Here is a 16683-nt window from a genome sequence, read left to right on the forward strand (position 1 = left end):
TCAAGAGCTCAGCAGGCTCATTGAAACGCAGGGCCGAGCGTTAAGTAGCAATGCACAGCCTGCGACGCGTTCCTTACTTAATAGGCAACGGGCCAACCGTTGTCATAGCGGAGAAGGTTAATTCCCAGCTGTGCCTGGCCATCAGACTGCCTATAGTAGTGGTAGACAAGCACATCGGCATCGTTGTCCTTGAAGACAGTGTTGTGACCGGGTCCACGAATAGTACCATGAGATGCCAAGACCACAGTACCGCCACCCGACATCATGTTGACGCCGTTGCGGTCAACGTACGGGCCCTGAACGTTAGTCGATCGGCCGACCCTGATGTTGTAGGTACTAGCAGCAGCCTGGCAACACCTATCGAACGAGACCCAAAGATAGTAGTAGTTGCCGTTCCTCACAATGACGGGTGCCTCGATGGCACCGCCGCTTCCGCGGCTAGCAATATCAACCATGCTGGTGCCTGAGCGCATGCCGGTGCTCGGGTTGATGGAAATCAACTTGAGCCCGTTTCCAAAGGAACCAAAAGACAGCCACCACTTTCCGGAAGCGTCGACAATCAGGTTGGGGTCGATGGCGTTGTAAGCGCTGTTCGCATTCGTTTCAATGACGACACCGAGGTTTGTCCATGAGCCTGCTGCGCCCGTGGTGCTGGTGGCCAGGAAAATGGCGGATTTGCGCGAGCCAAAAGTCGAGGCAGAGTAGTATAAGTAGTACTTGCCGTTGTGGTACGAAAGGTCTGGGGCCCAGAGATTCTCGTTCGTGGCGCCTGTGTATGGTTGCGTCCATGGGGCGTTGGCATTGGTAAAGGCAAGACCGGCGTCCCGCCAGACGGTGCGGTCGGAGGACGTCTTGAGGGCGATGCCGGGTGCTGTATAGGCCATGAGATACTGGCCGTTCGGCGTCTTGACTACCGTTGGGTCATGGGCAAAAGTGCTGCCTGAGACCGCACCCGGGCCGGGATAGGTCTGTCCATTGACGCTCGGGGTTATGGACAAGATGGCTAACGCACCTCCAAGGAGGTATTTCAACGAAGAAAGCATGTCGAATAAAGAGTGGAATCCAACTGGATCTGCTGTGCGCACCGAACAGTGCAGCTCACGCTTTCTTTATGAGGAATCCACGTTACCATGTGCACACATCCGGGACTTGCGGAGGAATTAACTTTGCTCCGGTTTAAGGTTAGATTACCTACCAGAGCACTGCTTGGCTATCTCCTCCGCATCTCATGTTTGCGTCAGACTTGACCTAACCTGTCAGTACCGCCGGCTGCTGTGAAACATATGGATAGACATGGTGTTCTCAGGTCGTGCGGAGAACATGACTACCGTATGTGCCAGCGGAATGGCTAGCGACGCTATGTCGAGCGCCTTCCGTGTTTAATCTGGTCGAAACAAGCTACCGCACTTGTACCCCAGAAGAGCTAACAAAGAGGAAATACCAAGTAAGCTTGTAATGGGCGAGTCTGTAAAGCGTTCGAGTGCCAATACCTCTAGTGTTGCTAAACAAGAGCCGGGATTACGCCAAGTCGGCATTGGCGGTAGAAGAGGTCAGCTGTGATTCGACACAACATGCATCGGAAAATATTTCCCCCACCAGTCGTGCACAACATCCGTTGTATTTCCACACTGTTTCAAGCACATGAGCTCCAAGAGTATACTCAAGAGTAACACTGAGGTGGCACAAGGTAATCTCGCTTGGCTATCTCGGTGGCGAGATGTCGCGAAGTAGATACGTACTTTCTCATCTGCTGCCCCAACAGCGTACTCACCAGTTACTCAAAAACCTTCTTCCAGACCCACAAACTCCGGCTATTGGTGTAACTCTTCAAGCCTTCCATTCCCCACTCCATCCCAATACCACTTTCCTTCCACCCGCCAAACGGTACTCTGGCATCAACATCGAAATGCGAGTTCACCCAGACGCTCCCCGCTTCTAATCTCCTTGCCATTCCCTCTGCGCGCGCAAGGTCTTTACTCCAGACTGATGCCCCCAATCCTGTTTTCAGCGCATTCGCCCGGTCGATAACGTCATCTTCATCGCTCCACTTGAGTAAAGGGACGATAGGGCCAAAAGGCTCTTCTTGGACGATACGAGAGTCTTCAGGTGGGTTGTCGATAATCGCGGGGGTGATAAAGTAGCCGTTGGGGGATGAAGTTACAGTGCCTGCTAGGGCGGTGGTCCACTGCTGCGTTGTGACTTGGTCGTACATGTTCTTGACTTTGTGGAACCTGAACAGGGTAAATCATGTGTAGCGGCAGCTGATTGAGCAAGGGAAGATGGTACTTACTGCATCTTGTTCTGTATAGGTCCTACGACAACGCCATCTTCCGTGCCAGCGCCGGTCTTGATGTTATTCTTCGTGAATTCAACCATCTTGTCACGGAAAGAATCGTATATCTTCTCGTGAATGTAGATGCGCTTTGTCAACATGCAGATCTGGCCTGAGTTGAGGAAGCTTAGCGTTGCAATCTTCGGAAGGCATTTATCAATGTCCACATCTTCACACACAATCGCCGCATCATTGCCGCCTAGCTCCAAGACATACCGCTTCAGCGTCTTCGCACACGATGCTGCAACTAGTTTGCCTGTTGCTATCGATCCTGTGAAAGCGATCTTGTCGATACCAGGGTGTTCAGTGATCCACGGACCCAGTCGGTAGTCCCCACTGAGTACCTGCACAACTCCTGGTGGGAAGACTTCCATCGCCAGCTCGCCGAGCTTGAGATCGCAGTATGGTGTGTACGGCGATGGCTTCATGATGAAGGTATTTCCTGTAATCAGCGCCGGACCTAGTTTGCCCAACCCAAGCAGAATAGGCCAGTTCCAGGGCACGATGCCTGCGCATACTCCGATTGGCGGATGGGTTGAGTAAATAATCTTCTCGTCATCTTCTTGCAGAATCTCGTCCTTGATCTCCATGGTGGCGAAGGCACGTAGCCATGTCAATGTCATGTCAATCTCGCTTTTTGATAGCGAAAGTGGCTTGCCTTGCTCCTTGGTAAGGAGTTGTTCCAAATCATTGCGGTGGCTTTCTATTGTGTCTGCGTATTTGAGGAGCAAGCTTGCTCGCTCGGAGAAGGGTGTTGAGCTCCATGACTTGAATGCTTTGCGCGCTGCGGTAACAGCGGTATCGAGATCTTCTTCCCTGGCTATTGGCACTTCGTAGAGTGGCTGGCTGGTGGCTGGGTTGATGGAATGCCGCGTTTCAGGAGTTGGGACAAGCTGATTATTGATGATATTGCCTGGGTAGATCTCTGTATCGAATTTAGAAGCCATCGTCGATTATCGCAGCACAAATTGAGTGACAGCTGGAGCATATTGTAATGGCATGATATGGCTCCCACTAAATACTGAGGGCTGTGTTGGAAGTGGGGGCTGACATCGTACAGACGCGGGGTATGCTAGGCGACAGGATCTGGAATCGACGTCAGCACATGCTCGGAGATCAACCTGATTGTAGAATATGCTCGTTGCTGATGAAATTAGATTGGTGTTGAAGATCCATCGTGGCTCAGACGGAACATTGATGCAGCGGGTCAACGTGTGCACGGATCTAGACGCGGGGACGCTTCCACGCGTCGCCAACCACGCTTCAACCCTCCTACACTCCAACCTCATCCACTTCCTTCGCCAGCGCCACCCCGCCGCATCACTCATGCCTTCGCAAGGGAAGATGCATGGGGGTCCTGAGCTGAGCTTCACCGCTGTGAAGATCTTGAACTGCCCAGGCGTCGGCTGAGGCATGCTTTCCCCGCCAAGCATCGTGAAACGGCTATCAAACTCATGCTCTCCCGCACGACTTGACATTACCCCTACTTTGTTCCAAGATCGCCCAGATGAGCCCAGCTGTCACTCGTCCTCTTGTACCTACAAGTTTCAATTAAGCTCTACGTTCCCCCGCTTAAGCCTCCTCTTACCATACATTGAAGCTCGCACAAGCATTCAACCGCTGCAAGGTCGAACGCCAAGATGTATCTGTCACGGTTGCTGAAACTGAGCTCTCCGTATTACCCGTCCAGAATGATAGAGATATAATGGCGATATAATCCACAGTAGGTCGTCAATGAATGGAACCTGACTATCTACTCAAAATGCCTTTCATGCACTCCAAGGGTGCGACAACACTCGGCCACACTTTCAGGTGAGTACCCCTTTCACTTTCAGATTCGTCAGGCTGAACCGCTAACCAGAGGCAGAAATTTTGATCAGACAATAATTACTGTAAAAGTTGGTGGAAAGGACTACCCCGAGTCGTTCAGCTGCCATCGCGAACTACTGCGACGATGCTCGCCGTACTTCAACACGTGCTTAGAGGAGAAGAGTGACTCACCGTACGAGAAATCGGGTACCACTCTTGAACTCGACGACACCAGCCCTGACGTGTTCGATGCCTTTATGCTATGGCTATATACCGGCTTCATACCACATCATCTAATCGAAGGTGGGAAAGAAGTGCACCCGCCAACCCATGCCGTCAACGTGAACGGGGGCGACAGTGCGAGCACTACTGAACAGAACGAGAGCGACGATGTGGACACTGCCTCGTGGGGTATCGCCCTAGAGACCGACGACGCAGCGTCAGACACCTCACCCGCCAACGCCGAACCCGCAGCGAGTCCTGCACCTAGTGCGGAGAAAGTGCCTGGTGATGCTGAACCTGAAAAGGCTGCCGTGGTACCACCTCCACGAAACCCCGCCGAGAAGCCCGAGATACCAAAAGAGACACTATGCCCATGCTGCTCAAGACCATACAAGTGGAGGGGGTTGGAAGGTTTCCTGGAGCGCAGATTCATATCGCTCTACGTCTTCGCACATCGCTATGCCATCCCGAAGTTACGCCGCGCGGTACTGCTAGCATGGCAAACGAACGACGAGATCCTACAAGTAATGCCCGATCACAGCAACGTCATCGCCGCCTACGAGAGCCTACCACCAGACGCAGCGCTCTGCCGATACTTCCTCGATATGTACTCCGTGTACTGGAACCCCGACCGCGATGACGAGCGCACGATAGCCCTGCGGAGTCAGCTTCCGCAAGCTTTCTTGTTCGAGTTGGTAACAATGTTAGCGAGGGGCGAGCGACCAAAAATGGAGAAGGAATGGTGCGAGTTCCACGAGCACGAAAGCGAAGAGGAGAAGAAGGCTTGCTTGGACGATCTGGCTAAAGATCCAGTTGCAAGCAAAGCGCTCAGGCGGATCAAGGATAGTAAGGGCTGGAAAGGCTTGGTACTCAAGAAGGGAAAGAGATGATGATACGACGAACCGTCTTCGCATGTCTTCTTTGATCCGGTATGGCGTCTTGGGAGTTCGATAACACCAGCTATTCTGGTCATGCAATCTAGCAACACATTTACTATTTCAAGCTCTTCGCATTCGCGCACATTCGAATGATTTGTCTGGTTTGATCATGCTTTATTCCCAAGCTACTGACTTTCGTGTTTCCCCAGCTTCATCAGCAAGCTGAAGGATGCGGGGAAGCAACACGAGGTCTCATGACTAAGTAGATCATCATCACGAGATTGTCAACTCGACCAGTCTTGCTAAATTTACTTCTCGGCGGCTTTTCACCAGTTGGCTTCTAGTGGCATCGTAGGGTCTGACAAACCGAAGTGTGCTCACAACCTCACTAGCGACTAGCAGGCCAGAGCTTGGCATTCACGACTGTCTCGCAGTACGAAATCAAGAGGTCTTGTACAATCACTATAGTTCAGCTTGACGTTCAGCCATCGTACTGGGCGACAAATCAGGAAGAGCAGACTATTGAACTCTGTATGTATGCTGTATATAGATTCTTGGTATTGATGCAGCCGCATAAGCGGAGCATGATGCTGAAGTCGAAGCCGCGCAGCTGAGATGGCAAAGTTGAGGTATAAAGAAAGAGCTTTCATCTGTTCACTGTTGTCTAATCGCATCACTTTCTACAGTGTAACAGCAACTGCATCTACACTTCCTCCCAAAGCTCAATCCATCATCATGAAGGTCTTCACTATCACAGCAATCTCCTCTCTCCTCACCCTTACTGCTGCCTTGTCTCCACCATACGAACCCGTCTGCGAGACATGCGTCTATACACCCAATGAAAACAGGTGCGACATTACTACGTCGTGCACGTATGTTTGGGGCCACGACGACCCACATACACCTGGCCCATACTACTGCGCTTGCCGCCACGGTTATCGTACGTCTAGCTCCATCCAGCGAAACCTTCAATCATCCTCTCTTTGCTATCGGCATGTAACGCTGACACATCTGAATAGGCGCGACCGGGTATGAGGCCAACAACATGGAGGTGCAGTGGCGTCTGCCATGGTATGGCACGCCGAGCGGTGATCCAAGCCAGGAAGGGAGGGTGTTTGTGAAGCCGGGTGTTGAGTGTAATACGCTCTGTGATGACTGGTATCTCGGAAAGGATGGGTGCAAGGCTGTGCAGGAGAAGGAGTGGTGTATGTAGGTGAGACTGTCGGAAGTTTGCGGGTAGACCTTGGGTACAAGTGCGATCTATTTGGCGCCACTTTCGAGGATAACCTAATGTTGGCAAAGAGTCTTCCTTCAGCAAGTAGCCCAATGGAGATGTTCTAGTAGTAGTTGCAGAAAATTTGGTCTCAATGATCATAAATAGATGCTAGTTTACGATCGAGTAGAGATTTGTGAGTATATTACCGCCTTGCTACTCGGGACTTCGGTCAGCCCCAGGATCCAAGTCATTGCTGTTGTTCTAGACCGCTTTGAGTTGAGTAACTACAACTCGTACATGAAGAAAGCTCCACTGTGACTGTACATAAAACACTAGAATTGAAACCGTACGTTCTTACTCAACCGTGGTAATCATTGCGGATGTCGATGTTTAGGATCACCGGTTTGGACCGTTTGGACCGGTTGGACCGGTTGGGCCGTTTGAACCTTGTCGGTATAGTCTGACTCCAGTTCGGTAATTCATTCCTTTGAACACCTGAAATGATATCAAGAGCCACGTGGTTCCCAGCTTCCATCGAAACCTTGTGAACCCGGACGAACCCAATTATCTGCTCAGAACTTAAACCACCGAATGGTAATGTAGTCCCAGATGTTATCGCCTGCTTCCTCACCAGTCTCACGCGTTTGAAGCTAGTCACTCGTTCGTCGTCTATAAAGTCCGATGGTCTCGTGCGCTCGCGATCAGTAGACTCAAAATTCTTTAGGGGAGCTACAATCTCTCTAGAATCACTTATGTCTTTATCTTCTTGGATTCTTCGAAACGATAGCCCACAAATCGAACAGCGTGTATCTGCTTCAACGGGATGTTCCGATGGGTTTTGGCATCCAGGATATGTGGTCCCGCCGTTCCTGTCCTCAAAGATGAAACTCATCTCAATCCGCTGGTCAGGCAGGAAAGCATGTTGCCATGGCCGTGATAACTCAATGTCTCTTCCCGTACCTCCAGCTTGCAATGTGTATTTTCGCTGTTTCAATTTTCTATATCCTGGCATGTTCTGGAACCGTGACTCGAGTACAGGGTGAAATGCATCCCAGGAAGTGATGAATTGTAGATGTACAGGAGCGATGCGACCTATGGGATCTTCCAGAATCACCGGTTCTTCAATGAGTCCTCGTTTCAAGTGACTAGGAAGTGTATTTTGTATTCGTATGACCGCACGGTACGTCGCAAAGTTGACCATCATAGCACTTCGCACCAATCCTAGGAGCTCATAACCAAGGTTCCGAAGCCACTCAAGCTTGATAGCTTCCGATAGACATCCAAGGATGGAGTTTCCAGCCTCGATGTTGCGATTAGTGTTCTTAAGTTCGTCTTTGATGTCGTTGAGGGATGCATTATGCGAGAGAGTAGTAATGTCGTTCCTGCACTTCACATCGTCCAGGTCGTGTTTCATCTCTTTTCGGTTAACCTGAAGTAGTGTGCTGTAAGATATCAACATTGGATCTACCTACCATGACTCTGCCACTTACGTATTAGCCGTCACCATCAGTATCTGAAGGCTCGATGTAGTCCCTGCTAGCTCTGCTCGAAAACGCTCGAGTGCTTCCTTCTCCCCAATTCTCCAACGAATCGCATGTCCTATTTCCCTGAGCGCATTCGGATTCTGACCGTGGTCGAAAGTACCCTGGTAGCTTCGAATGCGCTGCAAAAAGGTCGTGACCTGGTCATGGCACCTAGCAACGGCTCGCTTGGCTGTCTCGCATAGGCCTCGTAACTCTGGCGTAGCGCCATCTCCATGCTGTCTAGTGAGCAGTTCAATCTCAAGCAGAGTGCGGTCAAGGAGCCAAAGTTGATGTATGGCAGCCTGGTACTCAGCCTTGGAGCCGCGAGCCTCGTCGAGCGTTGCTACCAGATCTTTCACGAGTAAAACGACCGAAATGATATCGTCTACGGCACCAAAAGTGACTGTCATGCTGAAATTAGACAGAAAGAATATCTGCAAATATGAGAATGTTGCGAAAGGAAGAGCCCTGTTTTACCCCACTGAGAATTTCATTGGCAGTGATGCAGCTGCGACGAGGCTGAGTCGCTTAGCCTCCACGACGTCTAATGAGCAACAAATAGCACAAGACGCCACGTCAAGGATGCAATTGCCAACTCATGCATTTTCTATCTGACAAGAACATACCTGCAGCTACTAAGCCTCCGAAGGTGCGGGGTACTCAATCTTACTCTCCGGTTTTCTTTCCTCAGTGCGCACCTTGAAGCGATCGGTCTTCTCATCCGCCCAGTGTGGACGCTGGTCGAAACCGAACTGTAGAATCTCCGGACGTTGATAATGGCCCGCTGCATCGATCCATACCTTTACAGAACCCATGTGTGAGAAGTCAATCTCGCCCTGTACCAACTTCTCCTCCCCACCGGTGTGCGGACCAGCGATGAACGAGCAGAACGGATGAATGACTGAAGACCAACCACCACCAAGCTTCACGAGATCTTGTTTTCCAAGATTAGTCTCCATCCAGTCGAGGCACTGTTGGTCGACGTAGTCAGAAACAGCAATAACGAAGACCTGGGCTGTTAAAGCATGCGTCTTCATCAGCGCTTCGATTTGCGCATTGGCGACATCCTCGAAACCGGCCATCGCCGACAAGGCTGGCCAGGCTCCAGCATGGATGTGTTGGTTCTGTGTGATGAGTGCCTGGCGTGCGCCGTTCATAGTATGCTCCCAGCAGGCCAGACCTCCGAGGTTGTAGCCCAGAGAAAGTGGCCAGTTGCGCAGTGTGCTTCCGTTGCCCTGAGCCCATACCATGCGCTCGACAAAGGTTGGCTGGAGCTTCCGATGAACGCCGAGGATAGTGCCGTCGCTATCGATGATGACCTGCGAGTTGAACAGTGTATGACCGTTTGCGATACGCTCCGAGATTCCGAGATTGATCGCTACACCGGTACGGCGACACGCATCTTGAATGGCGCTGACGTCTTCCCCATTTGGCTCCACAACTACGCTCTCCTCAGCGTACTTGGCCAAAGCAGTAACCTGCTTGAGGGGTGGGTAGCACTCAGTCCACCACTGTGGTAACGATTAGGATTACTTTTAACCTTGACGTTAAGAGCGGGGACACGTACGGGGTAGCCGGGGATGAAAGTTTCAGGAAACACCAGGAGCTTGATGTCGTCTTTCGCCGCTTGCTCGATGAGCCGAACAGTCTTCTTGATAGTGGCCGCCTTGTCCATAAAAACAGGTGCAGCATGAGCCGCAGCCACCTTGAACTTGGTTTCTTTAGGCGCCATGTTGTTGGAATGTGATGTCGAAGATGGCAATTGGTTGAGTCAAGTCAAGCAACGTGTAGAGAACGTGGAGAGGAGAGCTGGTGTGGCCCAGATTTCACGGGTTATGGTGCCCACTAAGACGATCTACTACCGGAAAAGGTTGCGGCACGTCGTTATCTCCCGCGCAGTTAAAAAGGCCCGAGTGGCTTTGGTAGGCCCGATCCGGGGTTTCCTCATCCTTTCCGCAAGCCCATACGAGGAACCCCACACTGTCGTTACTTGTGATAGGATGATATGCAGCAAGTACCTGGCCCGTCACACCACACGTCCCTTCGGAGCGTTTTAACCCTGAATATATGTAGTCAATGCAAACGGTATCTCCGCCTGAGCTAGCTACAGATTTTCGTGAGGACTCTTTTTCTCTGGCTGCGCAACACTCATGTCCCACAGGAAACTATACCGATTGGCTTCTCAATCGTACCGACTTCGGGAAATATCCGCTGCCAAGTGCTTTCTGTGACTCGGTGCCGTACCCTGCTCGATATCGTGCTGCACTGATGCGTTCGGTGTATTGAGTGTGTGATTCGAAAATCAGTGTTGAAGGCTCGAAGCCCGTTGCACAGTTTTGACGTTTGTCACTCCGGCCTGTTCTACCTCAACGCAACCAGCCTGGAAACATGGCATTTGACTACTTTGCTAACCCTCCGCCTGGTATTGACTTGTCGGAGTCACGCACCGCTTCCAACAATGCTATCGGCATTGTGCTTTTTGTTCTTTCGTTCGTTTTCGTCGCGTTGCGTCTCCTCACTCGCCTGCGTCTTAAACGTGAGGTACTGGGACTGGACGACTATCTAATGTTTCTTGGGCTGGCTTTGAATGCTGGCAATTTGGCTTGCTGCATCGCAGGTAGAGTACTCGATCTTAGAAAATTTGCGACATCTGCTGACATCAACATCAGGGGGCTTCTTCGGTCTGGGAAAGCACATATGGTCTTTGGGACCGTATGAAATGCGACAAATCACGATAGTGCGTTGTTGCTTCCTATAGCACGACAGTATATCAGTGCTGACAGCTGCTAGATCACTTTCGCGTATGTGTACATCTACACATGGAGTTTGTGTGTCATCAAATTCTCAATTCTGGCTTTATATCGTCGAATTTTTGGAATGACATGGCTTGGCTGGTTCTGCGTCGTCCTCACTGCCGGTTATTTCATCACTAACCACGTCGTTCTACCACTGTATACACGACCACTGCACTACTACTGGAATCAGTGGTACGGTGGAGAAGGCGTGGTACTGGTGAACGAGGCAAAGGTGGGTTCTCCTCCAAGCAGAATCGCAGTTCGCAACTGACAAGACTCCAGTTCTATCTTGGTATCGGCATCATCAATCTTTTCGGAGATGTTTGCATCCTTACGATACCTGTACAAAGCGTGCTCAAGCTAAATATGGGACGATCACAAAAGGTCGCAGTAATTCTTACCTTTTTACTCGGCAGTTTGTAAGTCCTGGACCACAGCGAGCTCATGCAATGAAGACTCACTGACTTATCCAGTGTCTGTTTTGCGTCGTTGTACCGCATCATCACTATCGTTCACCTTGTTAGGACAACAGACATTAGCTGGGCTAAGAGTGATGTATTCATCTGGTCTTCAGTAGAACCCTCGGTCGGCATCATCTCCGGTTGCCTGCCCACCCTTCGCCCGCTGCTTCTGCAAGTCACGGATGTGCTCTCTAGGAGACTACCATCCACGCTCAAAGGCTCGCATCACGTTGAATCCCCTGCGCACTCGCTAGATCCACTCGAAACGATCTCTAAAAAGCGCACGCGGAAGATAAAGGTCAACAATACGTTGGAGGGCACCACAGTTACTCAAACGGAGATTCGAATCGACAGGAAGTTATGGATGAGATCGAATAAAGATCATGAGCCATGGGGTAAATCTCGGTTAGATGAAGATGAGATAGGTCTGACAACAACCCATGTGCATGGAGAGTGTCCTAATGCAGGACGCAAGGCATCGAGCGAGGTTCGGATAAGCGAGTCGCCTCCAAACGATAGAAGAGAAAGGGGAATCACTCTGACGAGAGAGTTTGAATGGGATGAAAGAAAACAGAGTCCTGTTCCCCGCAAGTAGACAAGCCTTCTCGTATTGAGCGGGAAAAGCACCCTATAATCATCTCCATATCTAGCATCCAAACTAAAAGTTCTGCCAAGTACCGATCCCGCTTTCATGAATTCAAGGATCAACACATTCCGTCCACGAAAGCATTCTGTGTTGTTGCGTCATACGCTTTTGGGAGGCTTTGACAGTTTCGAAACTTTTGCGGGTTGGCATGTGACACATTGCAGCCTCAGGAGCGCCGCAGACGACTCCAACGGATGGAGCTGCGCGCTTTCGCGAAAATTGCATCGAGTCTCACGCGCGGTAGGTGGATTCAAGAACAGCTGGTTTGGATACGCGCATCATACTTAAGACGGTTGACAGTCCATAGGGTGCGATGGAGTGGACGATAACAACGACAGGAGGGAGACGCGATGGGCGCGCCAAGAACAGCAGAAAAAAGTGTTTCATAGACTAGACTAAAAGAATGCTTTCCCCACGTGTTGTTTAATCAATGCTTCGTGTGTTAAGGGACTACTAGTGCTCACATAAGCATCAAGCACATTCCCGTAGAGTAGCGCCGGCTGGGTCCCGAGGTCGTATCACTTGCAGCCAGCCTGTTCAGCATACCCTGGTTTCCGATTCTAAAGGCCCCGATATACCGATTGTCTTAGCGAAAGCTAGCAGTCTTACTCTAAGACCTAGTGATCAGAAATTACGTAGTCACAGGAGAATCCGACCTGATAGTCATGTTGAAGTTGATCTACCGTCTCGGTTCTGGACATACATATATATACAGCATCAGAGGAGTTTCCTTTGCTCTAACAAATTTGTAACAACCCTCAAGCAGACGACTCAACCACCCAAGACTTAGCACTACTACAAGTCTTCGTCATGCGTCTCTCGATCTTTCTTCCTACTATCTCTATAGGACTCACAATTGCAACGCCTAGCGGCACAATCGAGGAAGGACCAAATAAGGTCTTACGAGATCTTCCATCACGCGAGACTGAAGCAAGCTGCATTGTAGATGGAGACTGCCGAAAGCTTACCTGTATCGCGCCATCAGACTTTGAATCTTGTAGCCCTTGTGGTGGACTGGAAAGTTCTTCTGGTTTGCGTATTCTCCTGGTTAGTGCTGATGATCCAATTTCAATAGCCGCTTTGTTAGGATGCTGTCGTGACTCGCGACGGGTAGTAAGGAAGCACATGATGATACATGCAAGAGGAGGAAGTTCAATGAAAGATCTTTCGCGTTTATTATATGTTATGTGTTTCGGCGTTTGTGTTGATTATGATGGTTTCATATTTCGCCGAACAAAGAGCCTGAATGATTACTCATGCACCCTTGGTTGTTTGGTCTAACATGATTGTAGTATGAATAGCTACAAGGAACAGTGCAGCTTCGATGTAACCGATCGATGTATAGGCGGACACTTGCAAGAAGATTGAGAGCCTAATTACAGGTGCCCGTGCACCCTTTTATGCTTGTGAAAGTGTGGCTGCACAGTCGCAGAAGATGTAGCCTCGTTCGACGCTGACCTGACACTCGCACTGACCGAGATATGCTCAGATGATGAACTACCAGGAGTCATAGTCTCATCGAGCATGTTGGCCACCATTCCCATCGTATTCGCAGAAGGCACCGTTGTGGCGCCCCACGGTGCCACGTACGATGTGTACGTTGGCTTGAAGCCAATCGTACTCACGCAATAGTCATAGCCATATCGGATACCACTACCTGGTAAAGTGTTAGAGTGACGATCCCGTCAGTGCGTGGTATGTTATCAACGTACAGTTGTTCATCACCGCAGGGTTCCAAGCGACGAAGCGTGCATGAGCAATGCCGTTGGGCTGTTCGATGAGACCGCATGGATCGGAGAGCCCTAATAGCATGAGCACTTGAGTAAATGGTATAGCGGGATATGATACACGTACGGCCAGTCTCATTTGCTGTGACAAACTTGCTACAAGCTGCAAGAATACCTGGTTGGCGAAAATGGCGCGCCATTACGCAGTAGGTGCGTCCTTTACGGTATTAATATCACATGGTTTCGCAGATACAATATACTGGTGACTCACCTGGCATCCAATTCTCGCAATCAGGCCCAACTCCCGGGTTCCAATCGTTCAATCTCATTGAATCGATCGCCCATAAGGCAACGAACTGCTGACACGTCATCCCATACGTAGCTGTATCCTCAAGGTTGCAGTATTCAGTCACATCCGATGTGAAATCTTGTTTCACTCGCTGTACGCAGTACGTAAGTTTACCATCCAACGTGCATGGATCTTCTAACTGATTCCATTCGGCGATATCCGTGGAATTGACGCCAGCATCTTTGGCGACATCTGCGCATGAAGCGCTTGAACCAAAGTCAGAACCATTGACGTAGGTGATACAGTCAAGGCGAGTTCCGTTCCCGTATTGGTAGTGCCATTCATCGCTACCATTGATGAAGCCTGTGTTGGTAGGACGAGGGAGTAGACTGACAGCAGTTCCTGGCATACTTGAAAGACTACATTTTGTCAGCGTCACGTCTTTATCACTCTTGGGAAGGCGAATGCAGTTTTTCTGAATGACTTACGGTGTTGTCGCCTCCGAGGTACTGGGTACTGGACTCGGATTGATCCAGTCTCCACCAGGAGTAGATACACATATCGGATACCCGATGTAGCTCCCCAAGTTTCCACAATCCTCACCAAGCACCGAATTCCAAGAGACGATCTGAACCCATGCTTTCTTATTTACATCAGCAATCTTGGCACATGTATCGCCGGTCTTCACCGTGTATGTCTTGCATCTTTCACTAGTGGGTATGCAAAGTGCCCCCGAAGTCGGAAAATTCGCGCAAAAGCCCTGAAGACCGTTGGCGGTGAGAAGACCAGCTACACTTATGCCGCGGGCAGCAGCGACCGATTGACACGTGTCTCCACTGCGAATCGTATACATTGTACCCGTACATCCGGTTGGCGTTGGCGTCGCGCCTGAACCTGTTGTGCTGCTCGATGTTAGCTTGGTCGGGTGGTTCGGCAATTACTTACGATGTAACCCATGCGGTCGAGGCAGCAATCGGTGTGACAACAAGGCTAGTCTTCTTGCAAGCCGACGTCAAAGACGTGAATGTCTTTGCCATGTCGGAGTTTGACAGAAGCGGCATCTGCAGGCGTGTTTGCATCTGTTTCAAAAAGCAATCATCGCATGTAATAGTTGAAACTGTAGTCATCGTGAGCTCCGCTCAACGTGCTTTGCTGAACTACATACCTGCCGATTTGGTCTGCGATTGATTCTCAGGATTCACACCAGCTGCATCTCGAACAACGGCGTTGCAAAACTTGTCACTGCAGTTGTCAGCCCGCAATGTCGCTGTTACTTTGTATATTCTCATGTTACCCGTTTTTCTGGCATAGTAAACTGTAATTCTCGAGTATGGACTCGACCCAGATACCGGGAAGCATAGCATTGCCTTGAGTGTCAACGTATCGCGTTGTGCATGCACCTAGTGCTCTTTTCAACCATGTTGATAGTGATGCCGTGCAAGCCGCCGTGCACAAGGCTTGCAGTATGTCATCCGCTTCGTACCTTCCGCGACCCGCCCACTCAAGTGACGGATCACAGTTTTGCACTTGGTTCAAGACGGCGACACATGTTGAAGAGAAGTTTGTGGATGCGGTAGTGAAGTTGTACAGTTGAACTTGGGCAAGAACAGAGTTGGAATAAAGCAGTGATAACAAAATCTCGCTCGAGCGAGGAAGCCGCATGGTGATGAGCGTTATGTCCTCGATGGAAAAGTTTGGACAGTTTCAATGATTGTGAATCCTCATGCAAGAGGTCGGTAGAACGTATAATCGAGGGCCTCGTAGAGACCCTGAAAATAGCAAGCTTCCAATCGCAATTCTGGAGCAACGCAGGACCTTCAGAACACCTTGCGACTAGCTGGTCACACAGATATTTGCTTCTATCCGACCGGGTCAATAACCATTGTTCACATGCCAAGGTGGGGGCACGTCTCGTTGTGCATAGAGAAACGCTAAGAATATGTCCTTCCAGGCTTGCGGACGGCTGGACGCGCCGTGCCGAACGCTCGTTGGTGTGACCCCTTAATCTCGCGATGAAAAAGAAGGTGTGCTTGTCGTTACCTTGGCGTAAGCTTGTATCAATATTATGCCGCGAACCTGGTTTGGTTGCGCGCATCCTGGCCTTCTCCGTAGCCGTCATGCAGGTACACAGCACAGTGGTTCATGGGTGGGAACCGATCTACATAGGGCAGGACGCCTTATTCCCCAACATCACTTTAATATCGAGGTCAAATATGACTGGGTAAAAGCTTAGGTACTCTTAGCCGCTCTTATCCCGGGCCGTACCTCGCCAACATCTCGAAGGATTTACCCGGAGACCCCGAAGATTATTGTGGACGGAAAATTGAGTGCACCTATGGCAGGTTTGGTACTTTCTTCCTAAGCCGTCAAGTAGTAGAGTGGTTTTGGTATTGTTTACAACAGCCGTCTCCTGCATCGCAAGTTCCCACGTACCGGCATTCCGTTCCTGCAGCAGTGCCATCCCGGGTTTTTGCGCTGCTGCAAGTACCACATGATTACAGTCCACACCACGTATGCTGGTATCCGGCAGGATATCAGCAAATAGAACACACGCCATGGCCAAAAATAACCAATATCATCTACAGCTGTTGATGATCGCCAACGTCCGCTCAAACCGCGGTGACGACCACGACGCACTCTGCATTAGTTGGATGTAAGGCCAACTCTCTAGACTTCACTCGGTCAGGACCATATCTGCTGACCGTACTTCAAGCGAAATTGTGTACCGGTGGCAACGATAATCACGGTTGAGAAGAGTAATGGATCTATCATGATCCTCTTCACG

At 50.3% G+C, this 16683-nt stretch overlaps 8 protein-coding genes across 8 annotated transcripts; 3 read left to right on the top strand and 5 right to left on the bottom strand.

Moving 5' to 3' along the window:
- Positions 1-77: 77 nt before the first annotated feature.
- GT037_010930 (glycosyl hydrolase family 43) lies at positions 78-1043 on the bottom strand (the record flags this gene model as incomplete). Its single annotated transcript, XM_038935977.1, has 1 exon — positions 78-1043. The coding sequence occupies one exon, from the start codon at positions 1041-1043 to the stop codon at positions 78-80; it is 966 nt and encodes a 321-aa protein (XP_038781348.1).
- Positions 1044-1774: 731 nt separating this feature from the next.
- On the bottom strand, positions 1775-3279 carry GT037_010931 (aldehyde dehydrogenase-like protein; the record flags this gene model as incomplete). Its single annotated transcript, XM_038935978.1, has 2 exons — positions 1775-2231; positions 2291-3279. 2 exons carry the CDS (start codon positions 3277-3279, stop codon positions 1775-1777), a joined length of 1446 nt encoding a protein of 481 aa, XP_038781349.1.
- Positions 3280-4094: 815 nt separating this feature from the next.
- On the top strand, positions 4095-5253 carry GT037_010932 (uncharacterized protein; the record flags this gene model as incomplete). The annotated part of the gene is made up of 2 exons (XM_038935979.1): positions 4095-4144; positions 4200-5253. 2 exons carry the CDS (start codon positions 4095-4097, stop codon positions 5251-5253), a joined length of 1104 nt encoding a protein of 367 aa, XP_038781350.1.
- Positions 5254-5711: 458 nt separating this feature from the next.
- GT037_010933 (uncharacterized protein) lies at positions 5712-6454 on the top strand (the record flags this gene model as incomplete). The annotated part of the gene is made up of 3 exons (XM_038935980.1): positions 5712-5772; positions 5852-6181; positions 6261-6454. Coding segments are annotated over 3 exons (585 nt in total), but the record flags the coding sequence as incomplete, so codon positions are not given.
- Positions 6455-6815: 361 nt separating this feature from the next.
- Positions 6816-8390, bottom strand: GT037_010934 (uncharacterized protein; the record flags this gene model as incomplete). The annotated part of the gene is made up of 2 exons (XM_038935981.1): positions 6816-7899; positions 7948-8390. 2 exons carry the CDS (start codon positions 8388-8390, stop codon positions 6816-6818), a joined length of 1527 nt encoding a protein of 508 aa, XP_038781352.1.
- Positions 8391-8615: 225 nt separating this feature from the next.
- Positions 8616-9712, bottom strand: GT037_010935 (carbon-nitrogen hydrolase; the record flags this gene model as incomplete). The annotated part of the gene is made up of 2 exons (XM_038935982.1): positions 8616-9491; positions 9548-9712. The coding sequence occupies 2 exons, from the start codon at positions 9710-9712 to the stop codon at positions 8616-8618; spliced, it is 1041 nt and encodes a 346-aa protein (XP_038781353.1).
- A 656-nt stretch (positions 9713-10368) lies between these two features.
- Positions 10369-11831, top strand: GT037_010936 (uncharacterized protein; the record flags this gene model as incomplete). The annotated part of the gene is made up of 5 exons (XM_038935983.1): positions 10369-10597; positions 10650-10717; positions 10771-11007; positions 11058-11194; positions 11249-11831. 5 exons carry the CDS (start codon positions 10369-10371, stop codon positions 11829-11831), a joined length of 1254 nt encoding a protein of 417 aa, XP_038781354.1.
- Positions 11832-13258: 1427 nt separating this feature from the next.
- On the bottom strand, positions 13259-15560 carry GT037_010937 (uncharacterized protein; the record flags this gene model as incomplete). Its single annotated transcript, XM_038935984.1, has 8 exons — positions 13259-13539; positions 13595-13684; positions 13737-13826; positions 13881-14317; positions 14387-14800; positions 14844-15015; positions 15064-15140; positions 15193-15560. The coding sequence occupies 8 exons, from the start codon at positions 15558-15560 to the stop codon at positions 13259-13261; spliced, it is 1929 nt and encodes a 642-aa protein (XP_038781355.1).
- Positions 15561-16683: the final 1123 nt, after the last annotated feature.

This window comes from Alternaria burnsii, assembly GCF_013036055.1.
Source record: "Alternaria burnsii strain CBS107.38 chromosome Unknown 749, whole genome shotgun sequence".
NCBI lineage: Eukaryota > Fungi > Ascomycota > Dothideomycetes > Pleosporales > Pleosporaceae > Alternaria > Alternaria burnsii.